We start from the raw sequence: 22,252 nt of genomic DNA on the forward strand, positions 1-22,252 counted from the left end.
TTCCTTTAGAGTTTATTACAAGATACTGAATATAGTTCCCTGTGCTGTACAGCAGGACCTTGTTGTTTATCTATTTTATATATAGTAGCTTGTATCTGCTAATCCCAAACTCCTAATTTATCCCTCCCCCACCTTTCCCCTTTGGTAACCATAAGTTTATTTTCTACGTCTGTGAGTCTGTTTCTGTTTTGTAAATAAGCTCATTTGTATCATTTTTTTTTATATTCCATGTATAAGTGATATCATATATTTGTCTTTCTCTGTACTTCACTAGTGTGATCATCTCTCAGTCCATTCATGTTGCTGCAAGTGGCATTATTTCATTCTTTTTTTTATGGCTGAGTGGTATTCCATTCTGTGATGTATGTATATCACATCTTCTTTATCCATTCATCTGTTAATGGACATTGAGGTTGCTTCTATGTCTTGGCTATTGTAAATAGTGCTGCTGTGAACAGGGTTTTTCTTTTTTAATTTGTTAATACGGTAAAACAAAACATCACTTGATTGTTGAGTGTTAAACCAATCTTGCATTCCTGGGATAAAGCCCACTTGGTTCTAACTTATTATCCTTTTAAATATTGTTGGATTCAATTTGCTAATATTTTGTTTAGATTTTTTTATATCTATGTTCATGAGGAGTATTGGTCTGTAGTGTTCTTTTCTTGAAATTTGTCTGATTTTGGTAATAGTGTTATGCTAGCCACAGAATAAGTTGGGAGTTATTTCCTCCTTTTTAATTTTCTAGAAATTGTTTGGTAGAATTCACCAGTGATGCCATCTGGACCTGTAATTTTCTTTGTGGAAAGGTTTTTAACTACAAATTCAATTTCTTCCTTAGATGTAGTGCTATTCATATTATGTATTTCTTTTTGAGAAAACTTTGGTTGTTTGTGTCTATTAAGAAATGTTTCCATTTCATGTAAGTAATCAAATTTATTGGCATAAGTTTCATAATATTCCCTAATCTTTTCAATGTCTGTAAGAATTTTTGGTGTTGTCCCTCTCTTATTCCTGATATTTTGTGTAATTTGTGTCTTCTCCACTCCCAGCCTTTTTTTTTCCTGATCAGTCTGGCTAAGGGTTTATCAGTTTGGTTTCATTTATTTTTCTCTGTCGTTTTGTTTTTGTCTCTTTCATCATTTTATGCTCTAAACTTTATTAATTCTTTTCTTATGCTTACTTTGGATTTTGTTTGTTTTCCTTTTTCTAGTTTCATAAGGTGGTAGCTGAGGTCACTAGTCTGAGACCTTTCTTCTTTTCTTATATAGGCACTTAATGTTATAAATTTCCCTTTAAGTACCACATTAGCTGTAGCACATACGTTTTGATATGTTGCGTTTCCATTTTCATTTAGTTCAAAATACTTCCTATTTCCCTTTAACCCATAAGTTATTTAGAAGTGTACTATATAGTTTCCAAATATTAGCATATTTTTCAGAAATTTGATTTCTAATTTAATTCCACTGTGATCCAAGAACATACTTTGTATGACTTAAATCTTTTCAATTTTTTAAAGTCTTGTTTTATGGCCCTGAATGTAGTCCATCCTTGTATGTATTCTGTGTTCACTTGAAAAGCATATATGTTCTGTTTTTGTTGGGTCTATAAATGACCATTAGATCAAATTGGTTTATTGTATTGTTAAAGTCTTCTATGTCTTTACTGATTTTCTATTTGTTCTATCAGTTATTGAGAGAGAATGTTGAAATCTCCAACCATAATTGTAGATTTGACTGTTTCTCATTGCAGTTCTATTAGTTTTTCCTTTAGTATATATTTTGAAGCTATGTTATTAGGGGTATAAGTGGATAGGATTGTTATATCCTATTCGTAAATCTACTGCTTTCTTAGTTTGAAATGACCTTCTTTATTTCAAGTAATATTCTTTACTCTGAAGTTTACTTTGATGTTAATATAGTCCCTCTAGCTTCCTTTTGATTACTGTTAGCATAGAATAAGCTTTTCCATTAAAAAAAATTTTTTACTGGCTTTGTTGAGATATAATTCAAATACCATACAATTCACTCAAAGTATACAATTCAATAGTTTTTAAGTGTATTCAAAGGGTTGTGTCACCATCATCACCATCTAATTTTAGAACTTTCTGTCATCTGCAAAAGAAACCCATTAGCAGTCATTCCCCATCCTTTCACCCTCTGTACCCCCAGGCCAAGGCAACCACTAATCTACTTTGAGTCTCTATAGATTTGCCTATTCTGAACATTTCATACAAATGGAATTGTATAATATGTGGGCCTTAATGACTGGTTTCTTTCTCTTAGCACAGTATTTTCTGGATTCATTCACACTATAGCAGGTAATAATGCTTCATTTATTTTTATGACTGAATAATATTCCATTGTATGGCTAGACTACATCTTATTTATCCATCAGTTTATGGATAAAGTTGGGTTGTTTCAGCTTTGGAGCTTATATGAATAATGCTGCTTTTAACATTCAAATGCAAGATTTTGTATAGATTTGTTTTCAGTTCTCTTGGGTATATATCTAGGAGTGGAATTACTGGGTTATGTGGTAACTCTGTGTTTACATTTTTAAGGAACTACTAAATTGCTTTCCATAGCAGCTGCATCATTTTACATTCCCACCAGCTATGTATAAGGGTTCTAATTTCCTACATTCTCACCAACACTTGTTGTTGTCCGTCATTTTGATTATAGCCATCCTAACGGATGTGAAGTGATATCTCATTGTTATTTAATTTGCATTTCCCTAATGACCAGTAATGCTGACCATTTTTTCATGTGTTTATGGGCCATTTGTATACCTTCTTTAAAGAAATGTCTGGGGAGGGCTTCCCTGGTGGCGTAGTGGTTAAGAATCCGCCTGCCAGTGCAGGGGACACGGGTTCAAGCCCTGGTCCGGGAAGATCCCACATGCCGTGGAGCAGCTAAGCCCGTGCGCCACAACTACTGAGCCTGCGCTGTAGAACCCGCAAGCCACAACTACTGAGCCCACGTGCCACAACTACTGAAGCCCGCACACTTAGAGCCCATGCTCCACAACAAGAGAAGCCACAACAATGAGAAGCCCAAGCACTGCAACGAAGGGTAGCCCCAGCTTGCTGCAACTAGAAGGAAGCCCACATGCAGCAACAAAGACCCAAAGCAGCCAAAAATAAATATAATTAATTAATTAATTTTTTAAAAAAGAAAAGAAATGTCTGGGGAATTCCCTGGTTATCCAGTGGTTAGGACAATGCACTTCCACTGCAGGGAGCCCGGGTTCGATCCCTGCTCGGGGAACTAAGGTCCGGCAAGCTGCATGACGAGGCCTAAAAAAGGTCTGTGCAAGTCCTTTGCCATTTCAAATTGGGTCTTTTTAATGTTGAATTGTAAGAGTTCTTTATGTATTCTAGATACTGGACTTTCTTTTCTCCCATTCTGTGGGTTGTCTTTTTATCTTTTTCTTTAATTGCAGTAATCATTAATTTATTAGTAGAAAATCAGCCATAATTACCTTTGGCAAGTATTTAGTACTATAATCATTAATTTAAATCTATACATTTAAACACATTTTGATCTCTCCTTTATCGAGATAAGACATTTTTGTTACTTCCCCTTTTTTCTATTCTTCATTTACCTTACTCTGAAGTTCTTATACCTTCATTTTAAAAAATTGTGGACATAATACACATAATATAAAATGTATCATCTTAACCATTTTTGAGTGTACATTAGTACATCAGTGGCATTAAGTACATTCACATTGTCGCAAGCATCACCACCATCCATCCACAGAGCTCTTTTTGTCTTGCAAAACTGGAATACTGTACTCATTAAACAATAACTTCCCATTACCTCTCTGCCAAGCCCCTGGCAACCATCATTCTACTTTCTGTTCCTATGAGTATGACTACTCCAGGTGCCTCATAGAAGTAGAATCATACAGTATTTGTCCTTTTGTGACTGGCTTATTTCACTTAGCATAATGTCCTTAAGGTTTATCCGTGTTGTAGCATTTGTCAGAATGCTAAATATTATTCTATTGTATGTATATACCTGATCTTGTTTGTGTATTCATCCATTAATAGACACTTGAATTGCTTCTACCTTTTGGCTATTATAAATAATGCTCCTATGAAGATGGGTATACAAATATCTTTTCATGTCCCTGCTTTCGATTCTTTTAGGTATATACTCAGAGGTGGAATTGCTGGATCATATGATAGTTCCATTTTTATATTTTTGAGGAACTGCCATACTGTTTTCCATGCACCATTTTACATTCACACTAGCAGTGCACAGGAGTTCCAGTTTCTCCACATCCTTGTCAGCACTTACTATTTTCTGGCTTTTTGATAGGAGCCATCCTAATGAGTATGAGGTAGTGTCTCATTGTGGTTCGATTTGCTTTTCCCTAATGATTAGTGATATTGAACATCTTTTCATGTACTTATTGGCCATTTGTATATCTTCTTTGGAGAAATGTCTAATCAAGTCTTTTGCCCACTTTGTTAACCAGGTTGTTAGCAGTTTTTGTTGTTTACTTTCTTGATAATGTCCTGTTGTTTGAATAGGGACCACCAAAAGGATATGTCCAAGTCCTAAAAGTGTCTGTGAATGTGATCTTGTTTAGAAATAGGGTCTTTGCAGATGTAATTAAGTATCTAAAGATGAAATAATTCTGGATTTAGGGTGGGCCCTAAATGCAATCATTGATTGCAAACTACTGAGTAGAGTTTCCTGTGCTATACAGTAGGTCCTTATTAGTTAACTGTTTTATATATAGTAGTGTGTATATTTCAATCCCAATCTCCCAGTTTATCCCTCCCCACCCCCCTTACCCCCTGGTCACCATAAGTTTGTTTTCTATGTCTGTAACTCTGTTTCTGTTTTGTAGATAAGTTCATTGGTACCCCCTTTTTTTTTAGATTCCACATATAAGCGATACCATATGATATTTGCCTTTGACTTACTTAACTCAGTATAACAATCTCTAGGTCCATCCATGTTGCTGCAAATGGCATTATTTTGTTCTTTTTTATGGCTGAGTAATATTCCATTGTATATATGTACCACATCTTCTTTATCCATTCCTCTGTTGATGGACATTTAAGTTGCTTCCATGTCCTGGCTATTGTAAATAGTGCTGCAGTGAGCACTGGGGTGCATGAATCTTTTTGAATTATGGTTTTTTCCGGATATATAAACTTGGCTACTTTTATTTTTTTTATTTTTTAAATATTTATTTATTTTTTTTTTACTTTGGCTGCACTGGGTCTTTGTTGCGACGTACGGATGCGGGCTTAGTTGCCCCACGGCATGTGTGGATCTTAGCTCCCTGACCAGGGATCTAACCTGCGTCCCCTGCATTGGAAGGTGGATTCTTAACCCCTGGACCACCAGGGAAGTCCCTGAACTTGGCTACTTTCAAAGTATTAGTCCTTTGGGAGTTGCCTGGCAGTCTGGTGGTTGGGACTCTGCGCTTCCACTGTGGGGGGCCGGTGTTTGATCCCTGGTCAGGGAACTAAGATCCCGCAAGCCATGGCATGGCCAAATAAAATAAAATAACATAACATAACATAAAATAGTGTTAGTCCTTGGTAGCAGAAACCATGTCTGTTTCCCTTATTTACCATTCCTTTATTTATCCCCTTATTTATCATAAAGAACTCTTAGTGAGGGAAGATGTGGATGTAAATTTTTAAAACTAGCACTTATTAGATTTTTATATATATATATATTTAAATTTTATATATGTGTCAAATAATATTTTTAGTTTGGGAAGGTCCTTCTTCATCATCAATCATTGATTACAAATATTCTTTGAGGGAGATTTTAACAGATGCTTTAGGTAGGAAAGCAAAAATCAGATTCTGCTCTCAAGTTGTTTTTTTTTAATCTATTTCTAGTCAGAAATACTGAAAAAAAGTGAAAAACAAAACCATAGCCAAATGAGTAAAAGAGATAGTAACTCATATAAATTTCAAAGAAGAGATCACTACACCATAGTGCATCAGGAAACTTTCCTGGCCAATGTTGAATTAGGGCTAAGGTTTTGGGATATCAGTAAAACTTGGATGGATAGAAAGAAAAATGGCCTCGGGTCGGGGCGGGGGGGTGGTGATGGAACAAAGGCCAGGAGCAGAACACCGCATATTGGGTTTTACCTCAGTGGTGTGACAAGCCTGACCTAAGGTTTTATTAAAGCAGAATTAGTGGATTAGTGGAAAGGTACTAATGACAGCTGATACTTGAGAACTTTACTCTGTGCCAATCATTGTGCTAAACATTTTACATATTTTTATCTAAGTTAAATTTCACAAAGCTGAAGTAGATGATTTATTACTACTTCGAAAGTGAAGAAAATTACTTTTGAAGAAATTAAACTACTTGCCCAAAGTCAGACTTCTAATGAGAGTCAAAGCCTAGATTCAAACTGCTTGACTTCAGAGTCTGCTCTTAAGTGCATGCAGAACTGCTATATTACATTTAAGTTGTAGAAGATCTTGAATGCCAAGCCAAGGTGATGAGACTTAATTCTTGCTCTCTAATGTATACAGTAATCGTCTAGGGACCCTTTACCAAGAAATTTTTCAGCAGACTTCCTGAAATTAATCTGTTTAAAGTTGCTGGCAAATTTTGGGATCACTCAAAATGTAAACCCAGTAATATTGGAGATGCTAGAATTTCAGTGCTAAAAGCAAAAAGCCACCTTTCAGAAGACTGGAATGTGAGACTTTCTTTCTGTATTAGGCAACACTGGACTATGGAATGTATTCTCGAGAAGAAGAACTATTGAGAGAAAGAAAACGAATCGGAACAGTTGGAATTGCTTCTTATGATTATCACCAAGGAAGTGGAACATTTCTATTTCAAGCTGGTAGTGGAATTTATCACGTAAAAGATGGAGGGCCACAAGGATTTACTGTAAGTTGATGTTACTACTTGATAAATCTGTTTTTGGGTCCTGAGGTTATTTGTGTCCAAATCAGAAAGGTAATTAAACAAACTAAAAAATTCTTTTCACTAATTGTTTACTACTAATTTAGTAGTAAAGAAAACAAGAAATATGGGTATTAATTTCCAATTTTAAGAATTAATAATTTTTTCAGTGACAGTATACAATTTTTAAAATGCTAAAAACACTTGCTGTGTAGGAAGAATTAGTAAAGGGCATCAGTGCCATTTTTTGAGTAAGTGCTGAGGTGGATTTTCGAAGATAATGATATCACAGGGCAATCCCTCTGTGGTTCCCCTAAAAGCTTGATTCATCTCAGTAAATGGTTTTAAATGTTTGATTTTATTCTAGGCAATTTTAATGTGATATCAGAACTATTCTTCTGATAGAATTGTGATGATTCTAGCTTTCATTACATTTTTATGAGCAAATTATTTTATACTGGTAAAATTAATTAGAAATATTTAATAAGTGAAATAGTCAAATAAGTGTTTAATAAAAGCATGTAACAAACGATAATTACTCTGTTTAAACAGATTTGGACAACAGAATTTATGAAGTGCTCTTATTTTGTCTTTATTTCTGCTCCTGTTATGCTTATTAATTCATAGGAAAAAAATGAGTCCTCTCTTATAAGTTAAGGCATATGAAAGTACATTTTTCTGGAGAGCAGTTATTATAGTTGATATTGTACTTGGGATTATTATTCGTTTTATAGGAAGGGCGCTGGTAAACAAATATGTATCAGCCTGATACTTGCCTTTAAATGTTGTTTACTTTTCTAGCAACAACCCTTACGGCCCAATCTAGTGGAGACTAGTTGTCCCAACATTCGGATGGATCCAAAATTATGCCCAGCGGATCCAGACTGGATTGCTTTTATACATAGCAATGATATATGGATATCCAACATTGTAACGAGAGAAGAAAGGAGGCTTACGTATGTGCACAACGGTAATTCAAGTTCTTCAAATCTACTTTCCTGAAAAGTATTTTTAAAATTTAATTTGCTTTTGCTTACATTTTCCAATTGAAACTTGCTGGGTGATCTTTATATTTTAAACTTAAATCTTTAAAATGAAAAAAGACAAAAGTACAGTGGATAACTGGTATGTACCACCTATATAATGCTCCCTTGTTTTAAGGGTCATTTTCAGACAGCACAACAGTAGCACCTCTGATCTGGTTGTTCTTTTAGCCTAATAAGACCAGCAGAATTTTCCCCAAAACTGTTCTTTTTTTTTTTTTTTAATTTGTATTTTTGGTTGTGTAGAGTCTTAGTTGTGGCACACGGGATCTTCGTTGCAGCATGGGGATCTTTCGTTGTGGTGCTCGGGCTCTTTGTTGCGGTGCACAGGCTTTTCTCTAGTTGTGGCGTGCGGGTTCCCTCTCTAGTTGTGGTGAGCAGGCTCCAAAGCGCGTGGGGTCTGTAGTTTGCGGCTCACGGGCTCAGTTGCCCTGTGGCATGTGGGATCTTAGTTCCCCGACCACAGATCGAACCTGCGTCTCCTGCACTGAAAGGCAGATTCTTTACCACTGGACCACCAGGGAAGTCCCAAAACTGTTCTGATTAAAATAAAATTTAATTTTAAAAATTAATCTTGTTTTTAGGGAAACAAACAGAAAAATCTAGTACACACTATAAGAACTACTTAAAGATTTTTGTCTCCCCTTTTTGCAGAGCCTGCTTAGTTATTTTGTCCTAATAGGAAAAATAAAACTTTCTGTATTGTGGAAATATTTAATTTTTATTCAAGTGACTATAATAATGCTAAGCAGTACTGAAAGCACAGAAAAGATGTGTATGTTTTTCTCCAAAGCTTTTATACAAATGAAAGATGGGAAATAGTGTACTGCTTTTTTTTTTTTTGAACATGTGAAATAGACCATTTTTTTAAATTTCTAATTAATTTTTGGAGGGCTGCATTGGATCTTTGTTCCTGCGCGCGGGCTTTCTCTAGTTTTAGCGAGCGGGGTGTACTCTTCGCTGCGGTAACTTGCAGAGCACGGGCTCTAGGCATGCAGGTTTCAGTAGTCTTGGCTCATGGGCTCTAGAGCGCAGGCTCAGTAGTAGTGGCGCACAGGCTTAGTTGCTCCGCAGCATGTGGGATCTTCCTGGACCAGGGATTGAACCCGTGTCCCCTGCATTGGCAGGCGGATTCTTAACCACTGCGCCACCAGGGAAGCCCTAGATAGAAAGGTAGGTAGAGGGTAAGCAACATCACTCTTACCCCTCTTATTCACAGTAGGTTTCCACGTGAAAGTCCCCTTTGGGGTGGGTGTAGTCGGTTGGCATGTGCATTTGTTTATTCTCTGCCTCCTATAATAGAGGAATTTAAAGGTAACTTAATACCAACCTCTACTCTCAAAGGACATATCTCATTGGGAGAACAAGATGATACCATTTATTCATCTAATTAATCTTAGTAATTGAGGTCTGTAGTAAGTGATAGGGAGATATAAATGAGCGATACATAGTCTCACATCTAAAGGAGAACAAAATACAAAGCAGTATGGAAGGTATAACTTTGGAGTAGTTGAAAGATCCAAGGAAACTGAGTGCTGGTTTTGGCTATATCATTAATTCCAAAATTCAGGAACTCTGAAAACTGAGGTTAGTTTTCATTAGGTTGGTGCTAAAACTCATTTGGTGGCAAAACCTGACCTGAACTGACCTGAGGATATTTATAATCTTAATCCTACTTAGAGTGCCTATTCCTAAATTTGCTGCAGGAATATTAGTATATTTGATTACAGGGTATTTGATTACCCTGCTGGAGAGTGACATAATTATGCGTAGATGTATGAATATGAAAAAATCCCCCTAATTCTGAGTTCGAAACACTTCTGGACTCAAAATTTTTGGATAAGGGGTCATTGGTTCATATTGCACATTTGTTTCAGACAACATACAGAAAATACAGATAAGAGAACATAATACAGTGAAACCTGCCTATAAAATTAAAATCACTGCGAGATATTACTACACACCCGTTAGAACACCAAATGTTGGAGAGGAATTTTCATACATTGCTAGTAAGAGTATAGAATAATACAGATACTTTGGAAAACTGTGTGGCAGTTTCTTATAAATTTAAAGATAAATTTTTTACAGTACCCAGCCATTCCAGTTCTAGGTCTTTATTCAAGAGAAAGGAAAACACATGTCCACATAGATTCTTACACAAGAATAATCATAGCATCTTTATTCATAATAGCAACTAGAAGCTGCTCAGATGTCCATTCACAGATGAATGGATAAAAGAACTGTGGTATACAATGAAATACCACTCAGCAACAAACATACTGTGTTTGTTGCTGAGTGTATACTGTATGATTTCACTTACATGAAATTCTGGAATATTCAAAACTAACCTATGGTGATAGAAATCAGATCAGTGGTTGCTTCTGAGGCAGGAATGGACATTGACTGGGAAGGGGCATGAGAAAACATTCTGGGGTGTTGGAAATATTCTGTGTCTTGACAGCGTGTGGTTATGCAAGTATATGCATTTTTCAGAGTAAACAGTACACTTAAGATTTTGTAAATTATAAAGCAATTCTTTTTAAAAAGGTTGTTCATAGTCTCACTATTTGGAGAGGACCACATTTTGATTTATATCCTGACACTTTAAAAAATATGTATTTGTATTACACTTTTATAAATGGAATCAGTATACATGTCATTTAGTAATATGCTTTTTTAAATTCAAGTATATTGTAAACATTTTCCCATGTCATGAAATCTTACATAATTATGGCTTTGTAGTTTTTTAGATTGATTGATTTCGGCTGCGCCAGGTCTTAGTTGCGGCGTGCAGGCTTAGTTGCGGCGTGCATGCATGTGGGATCTAGTTACCTGACCGGGGCTTAAACCCAGGCTCCCTGCATTAGGAGTGTGGAGCCCTACCCACTGGACCACCAGGGAAATCCCTAGATTTTGTTTTTAAAGCAAGAGTTCCCTTCAGACTATTTGCTGGAAACCTAGGTGTAAAACAGATAAAAGTTCTTCTGCTTTGGTTAAATAAGAGGAAGGGGAGGGAGGAGAAATGGTGAATTACATGATCTGTTAGACCCCATTCTCGGTCTAAAGATGTGCTTCTCTGTGTAGGAGAGTAAAAAGTCACCATGACCCTTTACATGTATTCTTTTTCCCATGGTCCTAGCTAAATGGGAAAATAATAACTAACATTTATGGAACACATACTATGGCTCAGGCTTTTTTCTAAGTACTTTATGTAAAATAACTCATTTAATCCTCATAACAACCATATAAGGTAGGTTCTTATTCCCATTTATAAATGGGTACTGCAGTGGAACGTGATCAGGTGCTTTGTCCAGGGTCAGTCATTTAGTAAATGATGGAACTCAGTTTTGAATTCAGTCCATTTAGCTCCACAGTTCACCACTATACTATAGCTGCCTTTCAGAATAAATGGAATCATTCTGCTTTGTACCTATGAAAAGATAGAGAACTTCTGTGATAATTTTGCTTTTATGTTTGTCTAGAGCTAGCCAACATGGAAGAGGATCCAAGATCAGCTGGAGTTGCTACCTTTGTTCTTCAAGAAGAATTTGATAGATATTCTGGTTATTGGTGGTGTCCAGAAGCTGAAACAAGTAAGAGGCTTCAAAATAATATATTACAGGTCAATTAAAGTATTATGAGATTCAACTACCAATTAGTTAACTGCACAGATTCTTAAAATAGATTCTGAAGTGATGAAGATTGGATCCTACCAGTAGTTATTTAGAATATTCAGGCTATATCTCACCATAATGAGTTCTCATAAAAAACAGGTGTATTGTGGTTCAGTACCCCAAGTCCTTCAACTCTCCTTGCCAGTTTTTCATCTAGAAGCTGGTTGGTGGCAACATTGGTGGCAAAATAAAAAATACCACCCCTTAATGGGAGTTGCTATAAAAAACATAGGATTGACTAGAGTCTGCATGAACAGATGGCCAAATTAGTGTATGAATGGATCAGAAAAAAAGAGCACAAGTTCCTCCTTTTTCTTGGTGTATTCACAAGGATTTTACTAGCTGAGAAACGGCTCTCTAAAGCAGTAGCTTTCAAACTTTTTGACTGTGATCTGGTTAGAAATTTGTTTTACATTCTAGCTTAATACATTGTACATATACTCTATACATAAAAGGCAGCATGTTTTATGTGTAAACTGTTTTTCGCTATGGGAGATATAATACTAGAGGGAATGGTCGATTATGATTACTTTCTGGCATAATTCTCCTAAATTTTCAATATTTAATTTCCTTTTAAGCTCCCAGTGGCAGTAAAATTCTTAGAATTCTGTATGAAGAAAATGATGAATCCGAAGTGGAAATTATTCATGTTACGTCCCCTATGTTGGAAACAAGGAGGGCAGATTCATTCCGTTATCCTAAAACAGGTACTGTATTCCATTGGCATTTATATTCACTCATTCCTGCTTTTCAAACAAGATTCTTTCTGCATTCATCCAAAGGTATGGTCAACATGGATATTTTACAGATTTAGTAAGGATGGATTGTTTAAGTGTCTCTGAAATAGGTTTTTTAATTACAGGCTGATCCTTTTTAATTATTTCAAAGGTGAGGAAGTGCACAAAACTGATTATTTCAAGAAATGAATAAAGAAGTACTTTTGCTAGGAAATAAAGATTTTTAAGGGATTATGTTCTTAATAAATTAGTAATTTTTTCCCATATTGCTATTTACAGCATTTCAATTGTGAAATGATACGAATTCCCCTTCATTACGAACTAACTCTTGATGTTTTTCAGCTTTTTTTTATAGCCATATTAAAAATTATGAATTGAAAAGGAGTTTTGAGATTCTTATGCAATAAAGTCCTGACTATATGCAACATTCCTCATTTGACTAAAGTATAAAAAGGATTGATCTGGCAAAATTCGTTTGAATAATTTTGGATATGCATTACTATTCATTTATGTCTCTTTCTAAAGGCACAGCAAATCCAAAAGTCACTTTTAAGATGTCGGAAATACTGATTGATGCTGAAGGAAGGGTAAGTATAAAATGTTAACTTTTTGTATCATTTGACTAGTCTGTCAGTAGAGATTTTAGATATGCTTTTTTATTTTTTGGACTTGTTGAACTTGCTGAGACATCCACAGATCATGATTTCAGGTTGACCTAATTTTCTACTTTGAAAACTTTCTGCTGGTTCCCAAGATAGGAATATAGGGATATGCATATTTACCACTCCTTTCCAGTATTTTTCCTCTTTGCCTGTGTTAATTCTCCAGATCAGTATTTCTTAAATAGTGGTTACTGACTGGTGAGTCACCTTCTGTGTTGAATAGATGTCTACAGTAGATTAAATATCCCTCATTTCTTTAATACTGCTACTTTCCATTTGGACAGATGCTTATAAGCTAAATGCACACAAAATTAATTTAAAAACAGTCTTTGTTAGACTTTTTTAACAACTTTACTGAAGTATAATTATATATATATATATATACACACACACACACACACACACAGTTTAAATATTTATTTATTTATTTGGCTGCACAGGTTCTTTTTAGTTGTGGCACGTGGGGTCTTCGTTGCCGCGTGCGGGATCTTTTTTAGTTGTGGCATGTGGGATCTAGTTCCCTGACCAGGGATCGAACCTGGGCCCCCTACACTGTGAGTGCAGAGTCTTAACCACTGGACCGCCAGGGAAGTCCCTGAAATATAATTCACATACAATACAATTCACTCATTTAAAGTTTAAAATGGCCTTTAGTATATTCACAGAATTGTGCAGCCATCACCACAGTCAATTTTAGAACATTTTCATTACCCCTGAAAGAAACTCACATCCCTTAATCATCACCCCCAAACCTTTCCATGCCCCACAACCCTGGGCAACCACTAATCTACTTTGTATCTATGGATTTGCCTATTCTGGACATTTCTTGTAAATGAAATCATACAGTATCTAGTCTGAGTTCTTTCACTTAGCATCATGTTTTCAAGCACTAATCATGTTGGCACCACGTAACAGCATTTCACTGCTTTTTATCGCCCAAAAATATTCCATTGTATGGATATACCACATTTTATTTATCCTAGCCATCCTAGTGGATTTGAAGTTGCACCTTACTGTGGTTTTTTTTTTTTTAATTAATTAATTTATTTATTGGCTGTGTTGGTTCTTCCTTGCTGCGTGTGGGCTTTTCTCTAGTTGCAGCGAGCAGGGGCCACTCCCCGTTGCGGTGCGTGGGCTTCTCACCGGAGTGGCTTCTCTTGTTGCAGAGCACGGACTCTAGGCGCACAGGCTTCAATAGTTGCGGCAGTGGGCTCAGTAGTTGTGGCTCACGGGCTTTGTTGTTCTGTGGCATGTGGGATCTTCCCGGACCAGGGCTCGAACCCGTGTCCCCTGGCAGGGGGACTCTTAACCACTGTGCCACCAAGGAAGCCCCCTTACTGTGGTTTTGATTTACATTTTTCTGATACATTTTTCTGATGGCTAATGATGTTGAGCATCTTTTCATGTGCTTATTGGCCATTTGTATATCTTCTTTGGAGAACTGTCTATTCAGATCCTTTGTCCATTTTTTTAAAAGTATATTTAAAATTGTGTTAGACTATTAAGGGAAAAAAGTTTGCTTACTCAGGACCATTTCACTAATATATTACAAAAATAGTATTTTAAGCTAAAATAAAAGGAACTACAGACTATTAGTTTTCTTAGATACTAGAGTCTATAAAGTGATTAAAATCTGATTTAACCAGTTATTATCAAGAGTTCTGTTAGTATAAACTCACGGGAAAAGACGTTTAGACTATGCTGATTCTTGTAGTTAGAACTTTTTAGGTGTAAGAGCACCAGTATAGGTAACCCATGACTTACTGCTGGTTTTGTTAATCCTGTGTACCTAAGACTGAAAAAGTATGCTGTTAAAGATAGTGATTTAAGTAGACCAATAAGCTAGTTACTTATCTCAGTTTTCTATAACTAGATTCCTTTTTTCTTTTTTAATAGCTTATAGATGTCATAGATAAGGAACTAATTCAGCCTTTTGAGATTCTGTTTGAAGGAGTTGAATATATTGCCAGAGCTGGATGGACTCCAGAGGGAAAATAGTGCGTATGTTAAATTGCCACTTCTTTACAAATAATTTAGGACCCAGAACTGTCTGTGCTGTTAGGTTTTCCTTTCCGTTGGAGCTGCCTTCACATGTAAATTTGAAGTGTAGATAGTTCTGCACAAAGAATTTTTCCTGAACTAAGTGGACTTGTAATCCTATAATCATAGGTGCATTGCATTTTAATTCTGTCTCTTAGCCAGTCACAGTTTCACAGTGTTATTTGTGGTTAAATTGTATGACTTTTAGGCTCACATATAAGTATGTATTTTTTTAATTGAATAATTAAGCAGAAACATTTGTAGAGCCTTATGTGAAGATGATTACATGTAGTTCCTGTGTCTAATGTGGACAACAGGAGTTTCACGAGGCATTTATCGACATTAAAGGGAGAGAACAATTTCAAAGGCCATCTGTGATTTTGGAAATTTAAAGAAAACTACTTTTAAAAACTCTACTCAAGCTTAACTTTTAAAAATAAGTGTAGAATAAGCTAATACTTTTAATTAGCCGTTTGTAAGTGATAATTTAACATATACTAAAGCAATACTTTCATTGTGATTATAGAAATAACTGATGGGTGCTAGGGGAAAGATTAGTGGAATATTCATTTTCTGAAGAGTGTGCTTTATTTTGTGCTTTTCTTTTGTTTATTTAAATAGTGCGTGGGCTATCCTACTAGATCGCTCCCAAACTCGCCTACAGATAGTGTTGATCTCACCTGAATTATTTATCCCAGTAGAAGATGATGCCATGGAAAGACAGAGACTCATCGAGTCAGTACCTGACTCTGTGACGCCACTGATTATCTATGAAGAAACAACAGACATCTGGATAAATGTATGCATGTTTTCTTGTACTTGGTTTGAATATTTTCTCAGAATGCTAAAGCAAATGAAGCTCGATAGGAAACTATCCAAATGAATTTTTTGAGTTCAAAGTAACCTTGAATGTTATTTGCTTAGTTTGAACATTTTCAGATTGGAATGTTGGTTCCAGAATGGGTAATGGTTTGTACATAAAAGGTAGATGCCACTGAAATGACATCTCCCTGGCTGCAGAATTGCCCTTGTTTCTGGACACATCAGATAATGAAAACACAGCCTCATTAGTGCCTCTGAGAGGACCACAAGAATCCTGTCTAGAAAAGACTTGCTCTTTTAACTCTTTTAAGTTGGCAAACTATACCAAAATATAACAGTTTAGGATTGAATTTTTCATTTTCCAGTTTAGTGGAAAAAACTTAAACAAGATACAAAATAAATAAAGCCAGCTCACTCCCTGGCTGAATATAGGCTTCATATGATTCACCTAAAACAGATGAACATCTGTTTTCCCTTGAACTGTTAGAATATTTCTCTCTGGAAAAGAAAAGTAAAAGACATTTTTCCTCATCACTTCTGTAATAAGATTTATATCATTAAACTTCGTGCCGTGTTTCAAAGAATTTCAGAGATGGTGAGTAAGAAACAGCTTTTGGTCATATTTTTCTTTTTTCTCCATTTGGAAACATTTATTTCTCAATAGATGAAGTCTTTGACTAAAGTAAGAGAAACGTGAAAGGCCTAGGCAAAATCTCTAATTGTACATATACCATACACCCTAGCCTGACAGTTATTTATATTTCAGAGTATGTTTATCAAGTAATTCTTCTTTCTCTGGCTTAATTGAATTGTTTATGTAGTATTTTCATTAATGTGTATAGTAAATTAAGCTATTCATTTTACAGATCCATGACATCTTTCATGTTTTTCCCCAAAGTCATGAAGATGAAATTGAATTTATTTTTGCCTCTGAATGCAAAACAGGTTTTCGTCATTTATATAAAATCACATCCATTTTAAAGGAGAGCAAATACAAACGATCCAGTGGTGGGCTGCCTGCCCCAAGTAAGAAATCCTTTTTTATTTAAAAAGAGGAAAACGTTGGGGGCAGAAGGTGGGAGGGGCAGGGTAATGTAATGTCTTTTTTGTGTACTTTATAAGCATAGGACAAAGTTCTTGATGGATACATAATAAACTATTAATAGTGGGTAATCTCTGGGTATTGGGATTATTTACTTTTACTTTCTGTTTTTGCCTTAACTATACATTTTGTTTAAAGTGAGCTCATATAATTTTTAGATTAAAAAAGCTAGTTTTAAAATGTTACGAAGTTATTAGATATTTGTGCATACTAGATTTTTTTTATACTGTCTGCATCTACACTGAAGTTGATTTATAGGCATAGCTCTTCAGATTGATATAATTATGTTTCCCAAAGTGAAATTAAATATTATGTCAACTGAAGTTAGTTTCTTTTTAAAAAGTGATGGTTTTCCTTCTGGGAAATGTAATACAGAATGTGTAAGCCTAGGAAAAATGAAATGGTACATTGAATACTCCTGTGTTTTTAAAAAATTGAGTTATGGTTTTCTACTTTAATAATATAGAGTTTGTTTTGGAATAGTAGACATTTAATGATGTTATGTTACATGCTTTACCGCCATTTGTAACTTAACAGACTCAACATAGCCATTTTTTAAAAACTGTAGTAAAATATACAAACCAAAATTTATCATTTTAACTTTTAAGTGTGCGGTTTCATGGAATTAAGTGTATTCATATTGTTCTGCAACCATCACCACCATCCATCTCCAGAACTTTTTTCATCTTCCAAAACTGAAACTATCCAATAAATAATACCCGATTTAGTGGAAAATAAGTAACTTCTCATTCCTTCCTCCCCTCAGCCCCTGGCAACCACTTTCTGTCTCTATGAATTTGACTACTCTAGATACCTCATATAAGTGGAATCATACAGGTCTGTCCTTTTATGACTGGCTTATTTCATTTAGCATAGTGTCTTCAAGGTTCAGCCAGGTTGTAGCATGTGTCAAAATGTCCTTCCTTTTTAAGGTTGAATAATATTCCATTGTATACAGAAACACATTTTGTTTATCCATTCACCTATCCATGAACAGATGGGTTGCTTCTACCTTTTGACTGTTGTGAATAATGCTGTAATGAGCATGGGTGGATAGACATCTGTTTCAGACCCTGCTTTCGATTCTTTTGGGTATATACCCAGAAGCGAAATTGCTGGATATGGTAACTCTTTTTGTAATTTTTTAAGGAACCACCATACTCTTTTCCATAGCAGCTGCACCTTAGTACATTCCCATTAGAAGTGCACAGAAGTTCAAATTTCTCCACATCTTCGCTAACACTTGTTATTTTCTGGGTGTAGTTTTTTTTGTTTGTTTTGGTTTCGTTTTTGTTTTGTGGGGGTTTTTTTGCTAAGAGCCATCCTAGTGGGTGTGAAATGGTATGTCATTGTGCTTTTGATTTGCATTTTCCTAATGATTAGTAACATTATCATGTTGCTTAGCCATTTGTATATCTTCTTTAGAGAACTGTCTATTTGAATCCTCTGCCGACTTTTTAGTGGGTTGTTTGTTTTTTCAACATGGCCTTTTTTTAATATATATATAAATTTATTTATTTATTTTTGGCTGCATTGGGTCTTCGTTGCTGCGTGCAGGCTTTCTCTAGTTGCGGTGAGCAAGGGCTACTCTTCGTTGCAGTGCGCGGGCTTCTTACTGCAGTGGCTTCTCTTGTTGCAGAGCACAGGCTCTAGGCATGCGGGCTAAAGTAGTTGGGGCATGCGGGCTCAGTAATTGTGGCTCATGGGCTCTAGTAGTTGTGGCGCACGGGCTTAGTTGCTCCGTGGCACGTGGGATCTTCCTGGACCAGGGCTCGAACCCATGTCCCCTGCATTGGCAGGTGGATTCTTAACCACTGCACCATCAGGGAAGCCCTCAACATGGTCTTTTAAATATCATTCTTACTTGGGAAACAGTGAGCTACATCGTAGGACAGCAAAGTAAATACTGCCTATGACTTTGCTTCTTCTCTTAGCCTAATTTTTTTTTAATCAGACAGGAGCTTATATATCCAAGATGGAGATTTCTTCCCTAAGAGCCTTAGTTTAACTTGGCCCTTAGCATGAAATTGCCCCTACCAGTTCCTCTGTTGTTCAGAAATTAAATCTACTTATGGAATTCTGGAAAGTTTAGTGATGAAGACTGGTCAAAGAGCTTGAATAGTAGTTAATTAACTAAAACAACATTCTTGGGACAGTGATAAAAAGATGATAACTTAAAATTTTATACTCCTGTTGAAGAATAAGAACTGTCACCTTAGCTAACATTCTTCTCAGAACACCTAGCTTCTTTTCCCTCTCAGTGTCTGTTTCTGGGCCCCTCAGTTCGTCTACCTCTTCTTTCCGTTTCCCTCTTTTATACTTAGTCTTTCTTGCTCCAGATCTTCCTCCTTTTCTTGATGTCTATTTTATTTTCTTCTTCCCTCCTTTCTTCCATGAATGTCTATAATGTGTAACAATTAGTATTTTTTTTAATATTTATTTATTTGGTTGCACTGGGTCTTAATTGCGGCAGGTGGGCTCCTTAGTTGTGGCATGCATGTGGGATCTGGTTCCCTGAGCAGGGATCAAACCCGGACCCCCTACATTGGGAGCACGGAGTCTTAACCACTGCGCCACTAGGGAAGTCCCAATTAGTATTATTATATGTTAAATAATATTTATTTTCTGGTGATAAAATTTAAAGTACTAAGTTGAATTTTTGTATCTAAGAAAAAGAAAAGGAGTCTATTTTTTTTTTAACTTGAGTAGGACCCTACTTAAGATCCTGTATCATTTCACCATCTCAGCTTGTCCTCAGCTGTCACTCCCCAGAGCCAGAGCTGGTAGCAGCTAGGCATAGAGCAGTGGTTCCATTTTTTTAACTTTCTCCTTAGGCCACTGAGAGAGCCTCATCTACCAAGACAGAATCTTATTAAGATAAATGAGACATGTTGGTATGGACTATGGTAATACCCAATTTGTTTTTGGCAAATGAAAAACAGTTGTATTAAAATTTTCCTTTCTGGCTTCTTAGGTAGTTTGTTGCATTTCTGGAAGAAATGCCTTATTGACCCATTAGATTTTTTTATCTTTCTAACCAAGGGTCTAGGAATGCAAGTGCTTTTGAGTTCTTTTCTGTCTGCCGTAACAATCTATTTTGCTGTTTTCACTTTATTTACATGGATTATTCCATTATTATTATGAAGACTCATAACTTGGAATTTTTTTTAACTTTAGACTTTATTATAAGGTGAAATTCACATAACATTAACCATTTTAAAGTGAACATTTAAAATGAACTGTGGCATTTAGTACATTTACAGAGTTGTGCAACTACCTACCACCTCTATCTAGTTCCAAAACATTTTCATTACTCCAGACATAACTTTGAATTTTTCAGTGTTAACTTTTTGGAAAAAAGAGTTTAGAATACTATTTTTCATTGTTTCATTTGCTTGTAGTCTGGTGTAGAGTGCTGAATTATGATTATGTTTATCTTCAGGTGATTTCAAGTGCCCTGTCAAAGAGGAAATAGCAATTACCAGCGGTGAATGGGAAGTTCTTGGCCGGCATGGATCTAATGTATGTTCTTTTATTCTACTGATATATTTAGTCAACATCAGCTGTGTGTATGCAGTACTAAAAATCAGTAGTGCAACTTCCTATGACCCCAGTATTTTGAAAATATTTTTAGGGCCTAAAAGAACCCAGTTTGTTGGAAAAGAAGAGTCTTAGTTTAAATTATAAATCTTACCCATTTTATAACCCTAGTATTAGATGTAACTAAAGGTCACCATTTTCAAATACAGTGTTGCTACTTAATAAGGAAAGGGCTGGTCCATGCTTTTCGAGTCTAGCAAAAGTGAGTTATGATATAGTTTGAAAATTATTTCTAAATCTCTTATAGACTACTTGTGTCATTTCTACATTAGAAAATGCATTTACTACTTCTGAAGTAGTGATGCTGTTTCATTCACCTGTTTATCTTATCTCACAAATTTGAAGTTTCATCTACCACCTGCAGAATTTGATGAACATTTATACAGAGCGTAGATTGATAAGGAAGAGGAGGGAAATCCACCCTCTGTTTCACTCTCGGTATATGGCTTTCTGTAGTAATTCAATGAATTCTAATTTTATTTCTTTTGCCTTTTATAGTACCTTGTGTTTGTTTCAACTTTCAGTTAGGTGGTCAGTTTCATGAGATCTCTAAGAAAGCCATCCTTTATGTGTGATACGTACAGTTAAGTTGATGTATGCTACCAGGATTTAGTGAATGCCTGTGATTTCCTCAAATTGATTCGGAGATTTACTGAAGGATTATATATACTGGCTACTATAGAAGTCACTCGTAGTCCCCAAGGTGATTAAGGAGAAAGAATGAAGATCCAGGTCCCAGGTTTGTTTTTGTTGGTAAAAACTTTAGAATATAATAGGCGACCTTTAAAGTCTTGTTTCCACTTGAGAGTGTCACATGACCTTTTGGTTATATATTCAATATATTTTTTTCTCTTTGGGGACCTTGGATGTTATTGTCACCTGAGAAAAATCTTACAGTGTAATTCTAAGTTCTGATAATAAAAATTTACACTAATGTAAACTTCATGCTGTGTAATGGTTGGAAAATACTGAGGGAATCCCCAAAATTGTATTTATGCAGATCTGAACCTTATTTGGGCAACCTAAGTGTCTTTCTACTACTTGCCATAATGTACATCAATTTTCTTCTTTATGTCATGCTTATTTATGTGATGTGGTTGTGTCTCTCTTTCTTACTCTTCTATTTTCTGTCTATTCTTGCTTTACTTTTTTTAAGTTACCTTTCCCTTCTTTACTTTTGCCAGTGACCTGTTCACACCCAAAGATTTCTAATGACCGTGATGAGTAAATCTTTGAGGCTTTTAAACCCATGTGCCCCTTAGGGTTCTCAAAGTTTGTTCTCTGGACCACAGAGGATCAGCATCACCTGGGAACTTTTTAGAACTACAAATTCTTGGCCCCCCTCGCCCCCCAGACCTCCTGAATCAAAAAGTCTGGGGGTGGGACCCAGCAATTTGTTTCACAAGCCCCTCAGGCGATTCTGATATTCATGTGACGCTGAAACCCTCAGGTGTTTCATGTAAAGTTGCTACATGAAACAAAGAAAAGGGGAGTGAGGAATTAACCAGTTATTTATGCAGTTTTGAGAGGCCTGATTTCCAACTGCTAGGTCAAGAGCAGAACCAGTCCTGACGTTTTGCACAGATTAACACATACCTGTGAAGCTTCATGAATGTTTGTTCTGCCACTTCCTATCCTTTGTATTCTTTCTATGTCATATA

At 35.9% G+C, this 22,252-nt stretch overlaps 1 protein-coding gene and 1 non-coding gene across 12 annotated transcripts in view; one reads left to right on the top strand and one right to left on the bottom strand.

The window, feature by feature from the left end:
* DPP8 (dipeptidyl peptidase 8) overlaps positions 1–22,252 on the top strand; it is a 54,888-nt gene that overhangs the window by 14,969 nt on the left and 17,667 nt on the right. For 10 of the 11 annotated variants that reach the window (XR_004486706.2, XM_033439875.2, XM_012535356.3 and 7 more), the window contains 9 exons: positions 6,723–6,896; positions 7,713–7,881; positions 11,437–11,547; positions 12,207–12,335; positions 12,891–12,952; positions 14,924–15,024; positions 15,689–15,866; positions 16,756–16,915; positions 20,434–20,513. Coding sequence is in view for 10 of the 11 variants with exons in the window: in XM_033439875.2 (XP_033295766.2) it covers positions 6,723–6,896; positions 7,713–7,881; positions 11,437–11,547; positions 12,207–12,335; positions 12,891–12,952; positions 14,924–15,024; positions 15,689–15,866; positions 16,756–16,915; positions 20,434–20,513 (1,164 nt within the window). In the remaining variant the exon portion in view is untranslated. Of the gene's footprint in view, positions 1–2,285; positions 2,321–6,722; positions 6,897–7,712; positions 7,882–11,436; positions 11,548–12,206; positions 12,336–12,890; positions 12,953–14,923; positions 15,025–15,688; positions 15,867–16,755; positions 16,916–20,433; positions 20,514–22,252 lie in introns of all 11 variants that reach the window. The other variant, XM_033439874.2, reaches the window with a different exon arrangement.
* TRNAV-CAC (transfer RNA valine (anticodon CAC)) lies at positions 13,545–13,617 on the bottom strand. Its single transcript has one exon. It is a non-coding gene; the product is annotated as a tRNA-Val (tRNA).

Source organism: Orcinus orca, chromosome 2 (assembly GCF_937001465.1).
Source record: "Orcinus orca chromosome 2, mOrcOrc1.1, whole genome shotgun sequence".
Classification (NCBI taxonomy): Eukaryota; Metazoa; Chordata; class Mammalia; order Artiodactyla; family Delphinidae; genus Orcinus; species Orcinus orca.